This window comes from Nicotiana tabacum, chromosome 1 (genome assembly GCF_000715075.1).
Source record: "Nicotiana tabacum cultivar K326 chromosome 1, ASM71507v2, whole genome shotgun sequence".
NCBI classification, from domain to species: Eukaryota; Viridiplantae; Streptophyta; class Magnoliopsida; order Solanales; family Solanaceae; genus Nicotiana; species Nicotiana tabacum.
The window spans coordinates 172,304,503-172,324,861 of record NC_134080.1 but is presented as its reverse complement, the minus strand read 5'-3'; the positions used below and the strand labels follow the sequence as shown (position 1 = coordinate 172,324,861).

Genomic DNA, 20,359 nt, shown 5'->3' with positions numbered 1-20,359 from the left:
GGAGTGGAGCAGTTCCTCCTTGCTGCGGGATACGTAGGCAACGTTTCGGATTTTGGCACTGGTGCCGGCGGCTGGTTAGACGGTGAGGGATTTCCTCTCATCGCATGTATCTTCTCATTGAATGCCTAAGTTCCACCCTTGTCGGGGGATCCCATCCTCTTTGGCGGAGAGGTGTTGAAATCACCTCCGGGTAGTGTACCCGTTGTCATTCGAATAACATGCCCGCACTTCGCGGGCTCAGAGCTCCAGTCCGAGCCCCCGCGATCTGTATGAAGGGTGCTGCTTTCCTGATTTGTTATGGCGACCGACGTCCAAGGTCCATCAAAGGTTTGAAATGTGGGGGTGACCTGGTTCGTTAATCCGAACCGCCCAATTGGCTTAGGCCCGACGTTGTTGGTTTAATTGGTCGAACACCTGCACTTATGAACACATGCTTTACTCGGAATAGGTTAAATGAGGGAAGGGATTACCAGCGCGTGAATACGAGGTCGAGGCAAAGTCTCGGTGTCCCTTCCTCCGGATCTAGGGGTAGTATTTGGGTATATTCTCCGGATCCACATTTCCCTGGTGGTGAATACTTTCTTTCTGTATTTTTCGAACCGTTGAAGGGTGCCATCACCCTTTTACTACCGTGGAAATACGTTGTGGCTTGCCGGCTTTATCTTTCCTGGTCTTCTTCCTTCCTGACCACTCGATGATACTTGGTGGCGATCTCTATCAAATAGAACGGTCGTCGTTCTCCCGGGCTGGCGGCCTCGCGCTCACCCCATGGTTCCTGCACTGAGCCATATTTCTTTTTGCAAGGGTTTTGGTCGAACCGGTCCAGGCCGCCCGGCTCCCAGCTTAGCTTGTGGCAATCACGACGTTTGGTGTAGAGATGCTAGAATCGAGGATGCTCGTTGAACCTGGTTCCATTGGAGGTTCCCCGAGGATGCTGCTCTCGGGCTATCTTCCTACCGTTGAGGGGCGGGCTGCATCTTAGGTCACTCCCTCAATTCGTCGTGCATAGATGATACCTCAACTGCTTTGTATCGGTTTCTTTGCTAGGAGTCGGTTTGGATATACCGAAACCGAGGAGGCTCCCGGACGATTGTCCATGGGAGGCGGTTGCTGTAAGAGCTTCCACGATCTCGATTCGATCCTTTAGCAAGGTCCTCGAGCATTTTTATAATAGCAGGATCAGCCATCGATCTATTGTTGCTTGACCTTTCGAGCACTCACTCGACAGGGGAAGGCGTCTCTGGTGCTGCTGTGTTGGGGGTCCTTGGGCGGTTTTGCAACTGGGCTATAGCTGATTTTCGTGCCTGCAACATTTCAAAGATATAATGAAGATTGACTTCCTGTTCTTCCCGGGCCAGGATTTTTTGAGCTTTTCGTTGGTCAGTGAGTTGTATGCGCGCCTCGCGAGCCCGGGTACGCTTGAATCGACCCAGATGCGTTATCAGGGTCATGTGGTGTCGCGTCAACTATTAGAACAACCATACTGCTTCCATTGTGGTTCTTGGTGTAGTCATTCTCGATTTTGCTTACCGAGCCAGACATTAACCTGAAATCGAAAGATCTTGGACAAGAAAAGTGTGAAAAGATAAAGTGCATTTGGGTGACGAAACCAGCAAGAAAATAATTACCATTATTTTTAGTCCCATGGTGGGCGCCAAACTGTTTACCATGAAAATGGTAACAACAATTAAATTTGTAAATGGAATTCTAAAAATACGTGATCTATTCTCGAGCTAGTTTTTAGGGCAGTTGATGCTTGAAATGCTAAGTGCGAAGATAAGACGTGGTCTAAGACGAAGCAGTAAGCAAACCGAAGGGGCATGTTGCCCGAGTGTGGATCAGATCGATGGAGGCCTCAGGGCCCGAGGCTCGAGCTGAGATCGAGCTATTGGGGACAGTCGGGGAAGGGATAAAGAGCAAAAATACGATTAAGTAAGGCTCTTTATGGCCATTGCACAGCTAGACGGGCGTAGAACAAGTAAGAAAATAATGAACGCGGGGTGGCCTCGGGCCAATGAGAACAAATGGCTTAGAAAAAAGGAGAGAGAGAGAGAGAGAGAGATTATTGCACTTGTGGAAAAATGGAGCAACATCAGTCCTTTACAAAGTGGTATGGGTTCCCCTCATATAGGCGGGGGAACACGGCATGATACATAATGCATTAAATGTAAAGACACGGGGATGGGACGGCTAGGCATGGCGTGGTGCCAGGGCCTATTGACTCTAGCTGCTCATCTCGGGAGTTCCCCATCTTCGTAATTCTTGTCGGGTCGCGGACGGACCCTTGAGCCTTGGACCTACTGCAGGACCGCAAATGATCCTCGAGATAGAGAGCTCGATCCTGATCTCACAGCCTCGAGGTGTCGTCTCGATATTCTGAACAGGCCTTAATGGTGGGAGATGGATTCTCCTGATTTCACCATACACAAAACTAGCTTCCTCTAACTGTTTGATGAACTTTTAGCCTCGTCAATTGATTCAAGAATTTTAGACTTTATTCTCCCCTATGGAACTATGTTCTTAACCACCAAAAGAATTTTAAAAATGACCATCATCTACACTAGCATGACTCTCCCCATGGACAGTTCACACATAAAAAAATTTCATAAACCCCTGCTTATACAGATGAATAGTAAAAAAATTGGGACCCAATAAGTTAAGAAACTTGCATTTTATACAAGGGCACCTAATCGTCCCTTCGATAAGGAAATCATCAAGTGTCTTTATCTTAGCAATAAAGCTAGCAACTCCTTCTGTAAATTCATCTTGTAACTTCGTACGATTCGGATGATTCCTATTATACATGCATCTATGATGCCCAAAATTCCATCTACACATAGAAGAGAATTAGAAGTTGAAATATATTTATGTTACTTACACTAACTAATAAATTTTACTATATTCTTCAAAGGTAACTAATGCAAATAGTTTAATTATATATTTTAGCGTAATCTGATATTTATCCATCTTATTTGGTAATCTAAGAAGGTTTTTGGATTTATCCAAATTCATTAGTAAACTAAAACGCAACAATTAGTGTTAAACATTGTATTCAAGAAACCTTAAACTTAATACAATTTCAAACTAAAGAAATTTATTTTATTTAATAAACTTTAATTTTACAATCACTTCATAAGTTTCACTATTGTTAAAATCATACTAGCTACATCACATTTCACAAGTTTACCCACGGGCTTCATTGTTATCAAACAAAACAAATAGTCGCCATTAATAAATATTTAAAATGTTTTAAGATATAAAAATTAAGGAATTCAAATAGCATATAAAAATTAAGGTATTTAATTTAAATAGCATAATTGTTTAACATAACAAGTAAAAGGATTTCAAATAGTTGGGATCTACAATAACAATTATGCAAAGAATAAAAATTGACTAATGTACAAGAACAATTTAATAATTTATCGACTAATTTCTAACAATTCAACTAAGTTTCCCAGCAATCAAGACATAGAAAAGTTCCCAAAAAAAATAAAACTAACCTTGCTATGAGAAATCTACAACTGGACGAGGTGAAGATGGTGGTGGCCGCTACAATCCAAATCTTGTGGAGATGGTGGCTGCTACAAAAGTAAATTAGTAAGGGTTCCGCCATAGTTTTGTCGCGAGCACGAGAGAGAAGAAGAGGAGAGGAGAAAGAGCTATACCATGGAAAGGGTAGATGGTGTAAATTTTCTGATGGGGCGGAGGTGGGAGGAGGAGGAAAAATGAAAAAGAAAAAGAGGGGAAAAGAATAGAATAGAGACGGGGAGGGGTTTTTTAAAATAGATTTTTGATCGATTCGGTCGGAAATATAAAATAATATATAATTTAAAAAAGGTTTCTGACTGATTTGGTCGATAGAAGTACTGACAGGCCATGCTTTGGAATTTACAGTACTTTTCGACCAAATCGGTCGGAATTTTAAAAAAAAAATTATTTTTATTTTTTCTTGCCGAATCAGCCGAAAAAAGTAAAGCTAGTCAAACTCTAGAATTTTGACTTCTACTGACCGACTAAATTGGTCGGAAATTTATTCTCGCAATTTTACGCCAAAATTAGCTACCAAAATTGTCGGAACAAAATCAAAATATTTTAAGAAAAAAAAAATTAACTCCTTTTTGGTATTTTCGACTGAAACAGTCGTAAATTTCCGGCCTCTTTTTTCAGCCAGAAATTATCAGTCAGAATTTAGCCATTTTTAATAATAAAACTCATGTTTGATAAGTTGAACATGATCTTTGCGAGATTACACCAAAGATAGTCTCTTGTATCTCCCATTTTTGCCTTAATATGAGGATACAATATTTTGAAGTTTTAAAAGAAATCTCAAAATTTTAGGGACATAAATGGTATTTTCGTAATTACATACAAGCAATAAGAAAATCTTCATTTTCACACTCAAAACTCATCTGGAACTTCTCGGACACAAACCATATGATCATTTCAGTCATAAATCATGCCACGAACTTGCTCTCGAACTCAAAATGTCACGACCCAAACTGATGGGCCACGATGGACACCTAGTATCTTACTCAACTGAGTATCAACGTAATGTATCTTTCTCATTACATCAACAACACGGGTAAATAGGCCAGAAGGCTCGGATGAGGTAACAAGAATAAAACATGAGCGAACACTCGACATAAAATGACCCAACCTAATATACTGACTCATACATATGATGTACGGGTCTATAAGGCCAAAATAATCACTCATCCACTGAATATAGGCCGATAATGCCATACAATCTTTCATTTACATGATATATGTCTACAAGCCTCTAAGAGTACATAAACGTTATAAGATCGGGACAGGGCCCCGATATACCAACCAATACATGTCTAAATCATACTGACCAAATAAGCAACTCTGGAGCGAATAGAGCGCACCAACATCGTTCGCTGAGTTGATAGCCTACTTGGAGGACTCTCAACCTGTCTATCGGACCCTGCGGGCATGAAACGCATCATCCCCAGGCAAAAGGGACGTTACAACAAATAATGTACCGATTATGTAAGGAATGAAAATAAGAAAACAACAGACATGAGAGAAACATGGATTGAAAGACTCAACATGTATATCTAAATAGCTCTGTGAATCATTTAATATTATAATGTAGTTCATATGCGTATAAATGTCATACCATGCATGGTTATATGCGTTCATAACATTATCAAGCCTCTGAGGGAATCCATTATATCATCTCGGCCACTGTGGGCAAATCATCAACGTATACCAACTTATCAGGTGGTGGTAAGTATATAACACCGTAATCTTTTCCCATATCCCATATACATATACACGCGTATATTATGCCATGTGGTCATGGGTCAATGTAAATGAATGCAATGCATGATAAGTACGCCAATAAAATATTTCGGAGTGTCATAAGACCATTATGCCTTTGATTATAATCATGAAATAAAATTTATCAACTTACATATTTTCTGAGACCCATGAATAGATGATAGAATAATAGGATACATGGAGTATCAAGAACATAGGCATCTCTAGTATTTCTATAAATAGAGTCATTTATGGAAGTTGTGCATTTGCTCGTTTCGTCTGTGTCGTATGGATCATGCCAAAAAGAAAGAAGGGATATCCTTAACATACCTGAGCTAATTATCTTGACAATCCTTTCAACACACATCAATTGTGAGAACATATAGCAGCTGATCGAAGTAGGAAAAATCTGTATAATATTCTTGAGAAAGATTAAACAATTGCAAATCCCGTTGTTATTGCGCAGTATAACTTCGTATGAAATTTTGTGATTTTCATGCGTTATTTTGCAATTGTAAGTGTCTCTACTTGTGACTTAGAGAGACCCATTGTTACTTTTGTAACATAGCATTCCTTAATGAGGTAAAAGACCTATTATCTTTGAGGGTTTGTGGGCCCTACTTGCATAATGACTAAGATACACAATGTTCATCTAAATTTTCCACTTTGCAACATAATTTATGAGTCACTTATTATAGTGGTGGGATGCCACATTAGGGAAGGATTTTGACTCATCCAAAATTTATGATTAATTGCTAATCTCTTGATTAACTTGTTAATCTCCCATCAACCAATTATTCACATAATTAAGAATTATTTTAAATTATTCAAAATATCACTCACGTTTAACATACCTTATACACCTTACTATCATGGTCATGTAGTATCTTGTATGGCATTAGTCCATAAATACGAGGTATTTAGATTGGACCGTATTTTATCGCAAACTTCGACGAAACCCTTTTCTTTCGATCTGCTTACCCTCTCATCTTCACGCATTTACTTATCACTCGTTTGAAATAGAATAATACTTATAATCTCAAAATAATCTTGTCCTTGAACTGAGGTCAATTATCTTATGACAATTTCAACGTACAATACTACAGGGTGTAACATCGTAGTAATATAATACTACAGAGCGTAACATCATCATAAAATAATACTGCATAACGTAATACTAAGGGGCGTAACATCATTCTGCCCTTTTGAATATTCGTCCTCGAATATTAACTGATGCATTTATCGGTCTCATAACCATATAGCTCTTACGAATAGTTTTAATATTGTCCTTGCCATTTAGGCAACTGTTCTGTGAATAAATTTAAAGGCCAAGGCATTTCCCCCTTTAGGTCTCTTTCTCACACCACGACTTGTGGTCGGAAACCTTTCAATCTCGTAACTGTTGCTACCTTTTATCATGCAGCCCGTACGACTCTGACTTTGTATGTGCACCTATGCGACTCTTCTCTCCTCTTTCCTCTAGATTTTAGCCAATCTCTACGCATCAGCTTGTATACATATACAAAGCTTGATAAGATAGCCTCTGGGCATCTATAGGTATACTGAATTTCTTTGCTCAGTACTTTGTTGAACTTACGAATATTGCTATATTTTGTTTCATAAACCCGGTTATTTATCCACATGATTTTACTGCATCTAGGTAGGTCATACTATACCAAACTCCAGGTTACTTTCGTTGCTCATCCCATATGTAGAAACCTAAGTCCTTCAAGGCTTCCTTATTATTGTTCATCTTAATAATGACGGTCTAATCTCATCTCATACTTTGTGACTTGTCCATCCATTGTTGATTCACCTCAATATTGATCTATGATATACCACGGATAACTTGAAACTTCTTACGTAATACCTTGCCACTAAGGCTTACGTTTCATCGCGGAACATTTAAAGTGATTTTCCTGATGCACCTGGGGCAATATGATATGATACTTCCATAATCGTATTTCATAGTATCCCAACGTGATTCATCTTATAAGGGATATTCTAATCCCGTGCCGTTAGTAAAATCTTTTCTTCTTCTTCTTTTTTTTTCAAGTCATTACTTAATCGAGGGCACAAACGTAATCCTTTATCTGTCACAATTACACCCTCATTCTATTATCAGGGCAGCATTTTATCTCTTCTAAATGTTACTAGTCTTAGACTCATTTAAGTTCATTCAAGTTAGGTTGAGCTTTCTATAACTTAGAGAAACCATCAGCTCTTCTTTGTTTTCATGGGCTTAATCCCGAGGACTTATCCATTCTCGTCGCCTTCTCACTTGCTTTTTCTTATCCTTACTTCTATCTTCCAAAAACCTTATCGCTCTACCATACTTCAGCTTGCGACTACACATATCCATTTATACTATTCGCAACCTTGCTTGCACCATAGATTTCCTTGTGTTATTCTGAACATCAAGCGAAGCATCACATCATCTCTAACTCTTCTTTACTCCTTTAACTAGACCTCTCAATACCTAGAAACCATAGGCTAGAAAATATGCCTCTGATAACGCCACTATCATTCTTGGATATTGAATCCCCGCGCTTCTAGCCTTCTATCCGAAGTATGAACTATTCACATCCTTCTGCATTTGAGTATCTCGTATATTGTTCACCTTTATCTTACTTACCTTAAAGTCTCGCATCACATCTTTTATCGCTTTCATGACCTCCCTTCCACATAGGTATAATTCACATCCACAACTTGAACTTCAATTATAATACTTGCACCTATTTACATAATCCGGTGAGAGATTCATACAGACTTCTTATGAGGCTAGTACTCCTCTAACTGGATTTATCATAGAGTTGTCATAGAATATAGTTGTTGTATTATATCTTGTACCTCTGATGTTAAGAGTGATCCTGCAATGTTCTCAATCACAATGTCCATAATTTTCTGGGTCCAATAATTAAACTCCTGATTTACTTAGTTAATATAACTCTTTAGTTTCCTCTCTCCTCTAATCAACCTTTATGCAAGCTTAAGCTATCTTCCGATCAGCGGCTCATGGTATTAGTTATTACTTTAGCCCTTTATGGACGTTATGGAATATCCATGATACTATCTTCTAACAATTCAATCCTTTGTCTATGACCTGGGCTCAATTCTTTCCTTTAACTTATGCCAGAATCTTCTACGGCTGTATGATTGTCAATATATATGCTGCATGGATAATACTCTGAACTCTTAACTACGTTCATGATGTAATTAACTCTAGATCATTGATCGAATAATTCCTTTCGTTCCTTCTAAGCTTTCTTTACACATAAGCGATTACTTTCTGGTCTTTCTGTCCCCTTGTTGCGTGCATACTTTGTTTATCTTAGTTCTCACGCATGTCAGAGATTTCGTGCAACTCAGATGATTCGAATATTACTTTTGATTTTACTTCCTGTTCATTAGCCACGGTAAGTGCCACTTTCTTTTGGAGTGCTTACAATGTTGTTGTGAGACTGTTGTTACACGATCATTTCCTCTTTAGGTCACTGCGCTTGGGTTGAAGCCTTCTTCTTTATTTCCTCAGCTAGTCTTTCATTGTAGTACTTAGGGAGACCTTCTGGCTCTTGTAAAGTTACATGCTTGTTATATCGTTTACCCAACAGAATTTGTATGTTCGTACTCACCTATAATTGTCCTTAGTTACTTACCTTCACACTCATGTGCTCGTACAGTAGCTTCTGAACTGAAGTTTTGCCTGTCATCCCAGTGACATTCTCTTTTTACTTCTATAACACTCATATAGTACCTTTAACTACTCCAACTCTTATCTGAATATTTCTCAAGGGTTTCAATGTTATATCTGTGAGGCTGAATTCCCCATGTTGGGGTTCACTATGTTTATCTTGCATGATCTATTGATTTGTCTATAACCTCCTGTCTAACCATGACTAGGCTCTTCCTGAATCAACTACTAATTACTCGTTGGCCCGTTCTCATATCAATATTCCGCGTAATCTTTCTTGGGTCATTTCCTTTGTCTTAACTTGCATCTCGCACTGGCTTCTTATCTATCAATAACATCTTGGGCAGGAACCCTTACTTCCCCTCCTTGATGTCGTGTTTGCATAATGTTCTGGAATCATAGCATATCTGTAGGATTGAATAAGTGTAATATATCACTTTCTCATTTTTATCGCATTCTTCCTTTACCATTCCATATTTACTAGAACCACATAATTCTGACTTAATGCCACATCACTCCATATTTCTCCCTATAGGGTAGTACTAAGATTTAGTGCTATGACGAGCTACCAATAGATGTTTTACCTCTTCCTCTTAGGCGTCTTTTCACATCATCGATGACCCTTATTCGCCTCGCGATAATCCTTCTATAATAACAAAATTCCTTACTCACGAGGAAGATACCTAGTATAACTGGCACATACAGTCCCTTAAGCTTAACTTTGCCCACATTTCTTGCTTTAGGGAAGCTCTTCCTAAATAACCATTCTCATGAATCTTCTTCTGAGGTCCATTTTAATATTGCCAGAACACAATATGAAATTTTCATGTTGCCGACCATCATCAAATCACGTAGTCCCTAATTCATGTTTAGTTTATCTTGTTCACCAGTCCATACTGATTTCTATTACTCTAGAGTCTAACTTTTCCTTTGGGTAGTCGCGTTGGAGTCACAAACGTATTTCTCGAAATGAGGATATGACTTTATGGCCTATACCCTTTTGTTGTCTCGAGACTTGTCACCTCTTGTCTTTTCCTTCACTTGACTATAAACTCTGTAATACTGTAATCTTTTTGATCTACCGTTGTCATCCATGTATCATATCTTACTCATAATGCTTCATTAATTCTATTCTTGTTTCCAGTTAACATTTATGTCTATCACTTTATTGTGAAAACTCGACCAAGATATCCTTTTGCTTTTAGCGCCCCATGCTCCGTCCATTGACTCTTTGGGTTGCCTAACATTTTCTCTCTACTAGGGACGGGAGCCATACTAAGGTAATATTTATCCCTTCGAGGCTTCCAGTGCCTATCTTTGTAGTACTCATATCTAGTTGTACTATTTTAGAGTTCACCATCTGGGGTCTCACAAGGGGATCTATTAGCACATTTGCAATATCCTTCTTAAATATCAACTAACTCAAACAATTAATTCACCATTTTTGGTTACTCTAACCCTAGCGGGATCCTGATATCCCATCTTTCTCATAAACTACACCTGTTAGCCCCCATAGGGCATAACCGAGATGGGTGTGGCCGATTATTCATACCTCTGTTACTGTTGAAGGTAACTCAAAATGCTTATGTCTCTCTTCCTAAATGGTACTCTTCTTCACCTTGCTTTTTTTACTTGTTGAAACTTGTATCTACCTTCCGATTCTCTTATTCCTTTTTACCGTAAGAGTGGATAGACATTCTTGCCTTAGGGATCCTTGTCAAGAAGCTTACACATCTTAGTACGCACATGATCTGCTGAATACCTCATATTTATCCATCATAAGCATGATGCAAAAATCGAGTTCCTCTGACTCAATTCTTCCACAACTATATCTCTTACCAACCATCTTTTTGGGTGTAGGCATCGTCATATTATGAATAAGATAGAGTTTAGAAAATTGAGTTCTTATAATTGAGCTCTACCATACCATCTAGAGTAAGAAGAAAGAGTGACAGTCCTGAATGCCTTGTAGCCTCCTGCTTATAAGCGTGGTGCACAACACACTCATAAACAAGACTCTACTAGATACGGCTTGAAGACTCCCTATGACAGACCTGCTCTGATACCACTTTTGGCACGACCCAAACCGATGGGCCGCGACGGGCACCCGGTGCCTTACTCAACCGAGTACCAAGGTAACGTATCTTTCTCATTACATCAACATGGGTAAATGGGCCAAAAGGTCCGTATGAGGTAACACGAATAAAACATGAGCGAACACTCAACATAAAACGACCCAACCTGATATACTGACTTATACATATGACGTACAAGCCTATAAGGCCAAAATAATAACTCGTACACTGAACATAGGCCGACAACGCCATACAATCTTTCATATACATGATATATGTCTACAAGCCTCTAAGAGTACATAAACGTCATAGCCGAGAGAGGGTCCCGACATACCAATCAATACATGTCTAAATCATACTGACCAAATAAGCAACTCTGGAGCAAATAGAGTGCACCAACATCTTCTGCTGAGCTGATAGCCTTCTTGGAGGACCCTCAACCTATCTATTGGGACCTGCTGGCATAAAATGCAGTGTCCCCAGGAAAAAAAGATGTTAGTATAAATAATGTACCGAGTATGTAAGGAATGAAAATCAATAAACAATATACATGAGAGAAACATGGAGTAAAAGACTCAACATGTATATCTGAATAGCTATATGAATCATTTAATATTATAATGTCATGCATATGCGTATAAATGTCATACCAAGCATGGGTATATGCATTCATAACATCATCAAGTCATTGAGGGCATCCTATCATATCATCTCGGCCATTGTGGGCAAATCATCAACGTATGCCAGCTGATCAGGTGGTGGTGCGTATATACGCGTATATAGCACCATCTGGTCATGGGTCAATGTAAATAAATGTAATGCATGAGAAGTACGTCAATAAAATCTTTCGAAGTATCATAAGACTATTATGCTTGTGATTAATATCATGAAATAAACTTTATCAACTTACGTATTTTCTGAGACCCATGAACAGATGATAGAATAATAGGACACATGGAGTATCAAGAACATAGGCATCTCTAGTATTTCTATGAATAGAGTCATTTATGGAAGTTGTGCATTTGCCCGTTTCGTCTGTGTCGTATGGATCAAGCCAAAAATAAATAAAGGATAGCCTTAACATACCTGAGTCGATTCTCTTGACAATCCTTCCAATACACGTCAATTGCGACAACATGTAACGGCGGATCGAAGTAGGGGAAAATTCGTATGATATTCTTGAAAAATATTGCACCGTGCTCTCTTAGAATTGCAAATTCTGTTGCTATTATGCAGTATAACATCATATGAAATTTTGTGACTTTCATGCATTACTTTGCAATTGTAAGTGTCTCTATTTGTGATTTAGAGAGACCCATCATTACTTTTGTAACATAGCATTCCTTAATGAGATAAAAGACTTATTATCTTTGTGGGTTTGTGAGCCTTACTTGCATGACGACTAAGCCACACAATATTCATTTAACTTTGCCACTTTGCAACATAATTTATGAGTCACTTATTATAGTGGTGGACTGCCACGTTGGGGAAGGATTTTGACTCATCCAAAATTTGTGATTAATAGATAATCTCTTGATTAACTTGTTAATCTCTCATCAATCAATAATTAACCAATTACCCACATAATTAAGAATTATCTTAAATTACTCAAAATATCACTCACTTTTAACACACCTTATACACCTTAATATCATGGTCATGTGGTACCTTATATGGCATTAGTCCATAAGTACGGGATATTATAGCTTGGATCGTATTTTATCTCAAATTTTGATAAGACCCTTTTCTTTCGATTCGCTTACCCTCTCACCTTCACGAATTTACTTATCACTTTTTTGAAATAGCATAATATGTTTAATCTCAAAATAATCTTGTCAATTATCTTATGACAATTTCAACGTACAATAGTATAGGATGTAACATCGTCGTAATATAATATTGCGGAGCGTAACATCATCGTAATATATTACTGCAGAATGTAACATAGACGTAATATTGTGGGGCGTAATACAAAACACTGAAAAGATGTCATGTTGACCCGATATTGACCATGGTCAAACTTTCAATCTTTAACTTATCTAGTTTCTCAACGAGTGATCCAAAACACACCCGAAACCGTCAGGACCCCATCCAATCATACAAACAAGTATAAATACATCATTCAAACTTATCCAAAATCTCAACACACCCATGGGAATATCACAACAAAGAATCGAGGCACAAACTTAATAGAATTTATCTTAAATTGTTAAATATTCATTCTTTCAAAAGATTGTCCAAATCACACTTAAATACTTCTGATTACTTTCAAACTCTGCATACAAGTTTAATTCAATTATATAGACCTATCCAAATTCTTGGAACTCCAATTAGAGTCCATTAACATCAAAGTCAACTCTTGGTCAAACTTATGAACTTTTAGGTTTTTTAAATTGCCAACTTTCAATAAATAATGTTGAATTATTCTAGGAACCTTAGAAACCAAATCCCAACATACGTAGAAGTCCAAAATCATTATACGAACCTATCAGAATAATCAAAACTCTCCTTAGTCCGTTTACCCAAAAGTCAAACATTTCTCAACTCTTCCAACTTAAAACTTTTAAAACGAGAATCATTCTTCCAAATCAATCTAGAACCGCTCAAAAACCGAAATCAACCATACACACAAGTCATAATATATAATATGAAGCTACTGAAAGTTTCAAACCACCAAATAAAACGCTAAACCTCAAAACAACCAGTCGGGTCATTACACAAATATACAATAGTATAAAATATTAGTACTTATTATAATTTTATATAATGTTGTATAATATTATAATATTATATACAAACATTCGATTTCACCTTCAACTTCCGTTTTCAATTGGTATGTTTCTCAAAGCAAATATTAATCAGACTCAATCAACTCAGGTCTCTAGATTCAAGTTACTACAAGTTTTAACTTCATCGAGTCGTTCTGCATTGTGATTTTTCAATTTTGAGTTGAACTTCAAGCTCCGAAGTTGCTTCACTAGAGTTACTCAGATGTGCAACCAACAAACAATCACGATTTCAAAAAAATTCAATTCCAGAGTTGGACAGTTATCAATATAATCGAGATTCAAAGCAACAAAGTGAATCGAACAACAATATCAGAGGAATATTTGGGGGTGCGAAATCATCCACGACAAAAGAGAACAAGAAAGAAGATAAGAAAAAAAAATACCCTTAGAAATGGCCTTTATTGTTGGGCTAACGGATGAATTTGTTTAAATTATATAGGGGTTTTTGACATAGTTATCCACAAAAACAAAACTATTTATCCTTGTCTATTCATTTATTTTTCTACCCATAAACTAATTACATTTCCTACCCATAATAGTTTTTATGGGAAATTTTTTCTTTATTCTACAATTCTTTTTTATTTCTATGCTTCTTTTCTTTTTTCCTTTTTTTTCTTTTCTCCTTTTCTTTTTTCTCATTTTCTTCCTATTTTTTTATTTTTTCTCTTTTATTCATTTATTTTTGCCCAAATCGTATAATTGTTATTTTTACCATAACTTATTTCAAACCAAAATTTGACTCCTTCTTTTTTCTTTTTTTTTCCTTATTTCTTGTTCCTTTTTCTAATTCCACGTGATTTTCATGCAAACCTTGATCTCCTTCCCTACAAATATCAGTACATACTCTACCATTAGCAGTAACACCAACCAGTGATGGAGCAAGAAAACCTAATCTACGGACACTAAATTTCCATATACACTAGTTAGAATAGAAATGATAATAAAATATTAGAAAATGCAATAAAAATATAAGTAGAAAAAAGACTTCTAGTACCATATGATACCAATATGGTATACATGTATACCAACAGAGCATATGATTGCTCTAGAATATTGCTACAACTATCTGTGACTATACTACTGTACCAAAACATTAAAGAATAAAATAAAAGTATGAGAAAATGACATGCTCGCATTGCAAGCTAAATATTCGCAAAGCAACTTGCTCATTCCATAGACTAACATGGTATATAGTTGTATGAGTCATTCCAACAATTGCCTATAATTATAAAAACTATTACATAATACACATAATTTATATTCATCAGCACAAAAAAATTCCAGCACTGCAAATCACGTTCATATAAATAATTTCAGAATAGAATTCACTTAAAAATGCAGCCAAAACAACCAAAAAATGTTCAATACCAATATGGCATATAACTATACCAACATGGTATACATTTTTACTGTTTAATTTTCGGCAACTATATGACTATACTACTATTACATAACACACATGCATAAAGAGAAAAATAAAAAATAGTGTACCACATATTAATATAATAAAGTATTTCAAGATATTGTACTATATTACTATTATTAAAAGAAAATCAAATATTGTACTAATAAATGCAGCTAATACAACCAAAAAATGATTCAACTAGCATATGATACCAATATAGTATATAGCTATACTAATAGGATATATAGTTGGAATGAATTGTATACCAAAATGGTATATTTGTATACTATTTGAGTATACAATACAAATTCGTGTTCTTCTATACAATACAAATTCGTGTTCTTCTCTTGTTCAACTATATTTCAACCCAGACTTCTAAAATCTACTACAAAATCTCCACCAAATTGACTAAAACTTTAGCTACAACCTCCAATCAACTTTCCAAACAAACCCATATAGGATCGGATCAAAATAATTAAAAACTCAAACAAACCAAGTTATGAGTTTCAAGCTTCAAGGTCCTTCAATGGTGAATTTGAATTTTTGTACAATAAATCTCCAAAAATCAGTTTGGATGAAGAGAAAGAAGAAGGTATTCAATAGTCAAAATATTAAGTGTCTACGTTTATTAGCTATTTATAACATCATTCCTTCTCCATACATTTTATTTTTCACTATTTGCGCTTGTTGTCTTTACTCAGAAGTTATGTTAATCTTCATTTCTCAAAAATAAAACAGGAGGAGATTCAGAATTCTCCACCAAGTTTGTTAATCAATCAACCAAACCCGAATGAGTCACTCATGCCAGTTCGAGGAGTTGATGAACTTCCAAAGCCACCAATCGCAAGCAGACGTAAGATTATTGGGAAATAACCGGGTAAATAGTTTGGGTAGCATGAGTAGGAGTAATAAATAGTTTGGACCTCGGCATTAAAGGGTAAATAGTTTGGAATTAATTGGTATAAAGTGAGATTTTCTCAATTATATATACGATTGGCCAAACCAGGTAAGATTGTAAAATATGGGCCCAATTTGGTTAGAATGTTCGATCAACCACTAGTGATTTTAATTTTTTCTATTTTGGTTGGCACCCTAAGACTCAAAGGTTAGACATGTAACTGGACCATTTGGAGGGGGGGTTGGGAGGAGAAGTAGATCTAATATTTAAATCCTATGAGTTTAATTTTCAAAGTTTTTAAAATTGAATTCATTATATTTTTAAAGTTATAGGTTCATATCAACTATTTTTGCAATTTTGATGAATTTTTACATATAATATTTTACTCTGTATTAAAAGTTATGGGTTTAATTGAAATCGTTGGTTCGACAGTAAATTCGACTCTGGTTGGGAGGGGACGTAACTTGACTACTAGTGTATTGCCTGGGTTGAATTCCTGCTCCAGTATTTGCTCAACAGTTGGTGCTTCTGCCTCTTTTAAATTATGGGTCCGCCTTTATATAGTAAGCTATGCATTCATATGTAAGTTTAATTTCTCAAGAATTTTCAGTCTAAAACTTGTTCACGCGTCCAACAATGACATACAAAGATTAACAGTGTTCAACCATGCAAGTAGATTTTCTCCTATATGTAAGAAGTGCGAGTGAAGCTGCTCAAGCAGACATCACTTCGCCGGCATCCCTGCTTCACCGAAAACATACTTGCCATTGCTTTTGCATATTATTACGCTAAATGCCACCACACAGTTTAGTAAATAAAGGGAACTTCTAAACCATTTTCGAGGCCCAAAACAGCTACACATGTTGCGCAAGCACGTGTGGTAGTTGCTGAATCAGTGACCCCACCTTAATTTACTGCATTTGATGGTAAATAAGTACATTTGCTGTCTTTTTGAAGAAGGGTGTCATACCAACATGCCACACACAAATTTATCATTTAAAAAATCCAGCTCTTCAATTTCAATAGATTTACCAAAGAGTAAAATTGATCAAAATAAATTTCCATTAAAACAAGAGAAAGGAAATGAATTTCCATTCACTACATGCGTTTCTCCAAGGTCATTGTTAATTATAGACATAGAATAGGTATGTTACTAATTGGTCATGGAGAAATAGGTCTAAACAACATTTGCGTATATTGCTACGGACAAGGTTGTTAAATCAATCACGGAGAATTTACTTTGCACTTCTTGAAATTTGTTGAATAATTAATACACAAATAAAAAATCCAGTTAAATAAGAAAGATAAGTGGTAAAACATAATTTAAAGTTTTAAAATTTGATTTTGTTCAACTTTTGAATTATATTGTGTGATTAGTATTAAGAAATCTCTTTCTTCTTTATTAATAATATATGTTATAGAAACCCCAGTTAAATAAGAGAAATAAATATTCTCTTCATATATTTGTTTGAATAGAAATTGAAGTTCAAAATTGATTTTTTTTCAACTTTTGAATATTTTTGTAGGATTAACTACTAAGAAATATTTCTTATTACTCCTCGATTTTATTTTATATGATGATAGTTGAATGGATCGTGAAGCTTAAGCAAGAAAAGAAGAGATTTTACACGTACTAACAGTACTCTTAGACCTTGGGTCATGTACATGCTATGGTATTTTTATGATTATAAGATCATGAGAGTAAACTAAAAAGTTTAAAATTAAAGAATTTTCAAATATAAAAAGTTGCCATTCTGGTAAAATGAGAGAATGTCTTATATAATGAAACAAAGGTAGCGGAAATATTCAACCATTTTTTTCCTTTAAAAACATGCCAAAAGAGCAATGAAAATGTGTCATCTTTTTGGGAAAGATTAAGAAAGAGGCTTTCACGTAAAATAATACAAATGAGATTAAATGATATTGTACTGTTTTTCCCCGTACAGGAACAAGTTGCTATAATAATTTCTTTAAAAGACATTAACTCTACCTAGTTTATGGAACACCAACCTTGACTTGCTTCAATAGTTAACTTTACTTGAATTACATTGCATTTGACATTTCATATAATATCTACCCTAATAAACTACAATCCAATCCAAATTGTTGGGCCCGTGCGCAAGCACGGCGAACATACTGTGGTATTATTCACAAGAGACACTCTATATAAAGGCTATAAGGTCACGCTAAATTAAATCAGCAAACTCGTGTAAGAAAATCTCACACTGCTAACAAATGGGTCTCAAAGGCAAGTTGATCTCTCAAATAGAGATGAAGTGTGCTGGAAATTTGCTTCATGAACACTTCAAATCAAATCCACACCAAACCTCCGCCATGTCTCCTGATAAGATAACAAATTTCACGTTACATGAGGGTCAATTGGGTAATACTGGTTCTGTTGTCGGCTGGAAGTACGTTCTCGGTAAGCCTCTATTTTCTTTCCAATTTCAATTTGCTTTGGTACAAGTGACCGATTTCTCAGCTTTCTCTCTTCTTTTTATTTTGTGATATTATATGGTAGGATGTGTTTGGTACGAAAAAAAATATTTTTTGGTTTTTTTATTATTTTTTCGGTGTTTGATTAGGTATGAGAGAATATTTTTAAGATATATAATTTCGGCAAACACTATGAGACAAAATAGGGGAAGGGTGGTAGGTCGGGTCTAGGAGCCGGAGTAGCGGTGGCAAAGGGGTGGCGTGGGGAGGGGGCGTTAACGGAGAGAGGTGAGGTTGGGGGTAGGGGGCAGGGGTAGGGGCGCAGGGTGGGGGTGGGGTAGAGGTAGGGGAGGAGGTGGGGAATAGGGTGGACAAGGTTGAGAAAGAGTTTTGAAAAATATATGTCCTCCTTTTTGCAGGGAAGACATTTTCTTTCAATTGAAATAAATGTGTTCGGAAAATATTATTCAAAATATTTGAACGAACTAAACATGAAAAAAATGAATTTTCCGTGAAAATAAGGCGTAAATTTGTTCTGCATGTCCCATGTTTATTTAAAGTGTATCATGTATGACATGAGCTTAAATGCGTGTACTTCAACATTTGTTTTGACAACAGGAGGAAAAGAGAGGCATGCGAAGCAGGTCCTACACATAGATGATGCATAAAAATCAATCACCTTCAATTTTGTTGAAGGTTATATGAATGAATTATACAAGTCCATAACAGCTACTTTGACTGCAGAAGGAAACTGGATGACTTGGACCCTTGTGTATGAGAAGTTGAATGAAAACACACCAGAGCCCCTTGATCTTTTGGAACTTGCTATTTGCCTCCTCAAAGATCTTGAGCCTCACCATGTCGGAAAATAGATATTTGTTCCCGTTCCCATCAGTATGATGAAGTATTATGGCCATCCCAAATCCTTATGAATAAATAAAACTATTTGGTGTGATATGTATTCCATATGAGTTCTATGTTAGCGTTTCCAATGGTAATAATATTATACTCCCTCCATTTCAATTTATGCGAACTCATTTGACTGGGTACGAAGTTTAAGAAAAGAGTGAAAACTTTTAAACTTGTGGTGTAAAATGAAGCACATATATTTTGTGTGGTTATAAATCATTGCATAAAGGTAAATTGTTTCCAAATAGGGAAAGAAGTCATTCTTTTTGGCACGGACTAAAAAAGAAATAGGTTCACATAAATTGAAACGGAGGGAGTATTAATTAATATGATGTACTTTTGGATCGACTCTCTATAATAATCCAATCTCTCTTTTATGTTATGTACCATTACATATTTTAAGACTTTTCGTAGGTTCATATGATATTTGGATTTACATATATCGTTGGTTTGGAACCCGACGAGCTCGAGGGTGTTGCGGCACCATTACATGTAATTTGGAAGTTATAGCAACTTTGATTTGAATAGTTGCATTCGCTTCATCATTCGAGACATTTAAATAGGTCAGTATAGTATTATTGGACTTGTTTGATTGTTTCGAGGAGTCCCGGGATCCTTGGGTGAGTTTCGGCGGTTGAACAAATTCTTAAGTTACAAATTTTTCTAATGCCTTTATTGTGATCGCGTGGGTAGTGTCACGATCTTGAAGGCTTATGTGAGCTGGTCATGGTGACTGCGTGTAATGACCCGACCAGTTATTTTGTGTAATTGTGTACCCCCCATATTTTCGTATGTAAAAGTGCATCGTAAGTAAACTAAAGTAGGACAAAAAATGAGATCATCTTTGAAAGTATATAAAATAAGTTAATC

General features: G+C 36.3%; 1 protein-coding gene across 1 annotated transcript; it reads left to right on the top strand.

Moving 5' to 3' along the window:
• The first annotated feature begins 18,304 nt into the window (after positions 1-18,304).
• Positions 18,305-19,878, top strand: LOC107812942 (kirola). The gene is given in 2 exon segments (XM_016638134.2): positions 18,305-18,566; positions 19,199-19,878. Coding segments are annotated over 2 exon segments (441 nt in total). The 5' UTR covers positions 18,305-18,379; the 3' UTR covers positions 19,453-19,878.
• Positions 19,879-20,359: the final 481 nt, after the last annotated feature.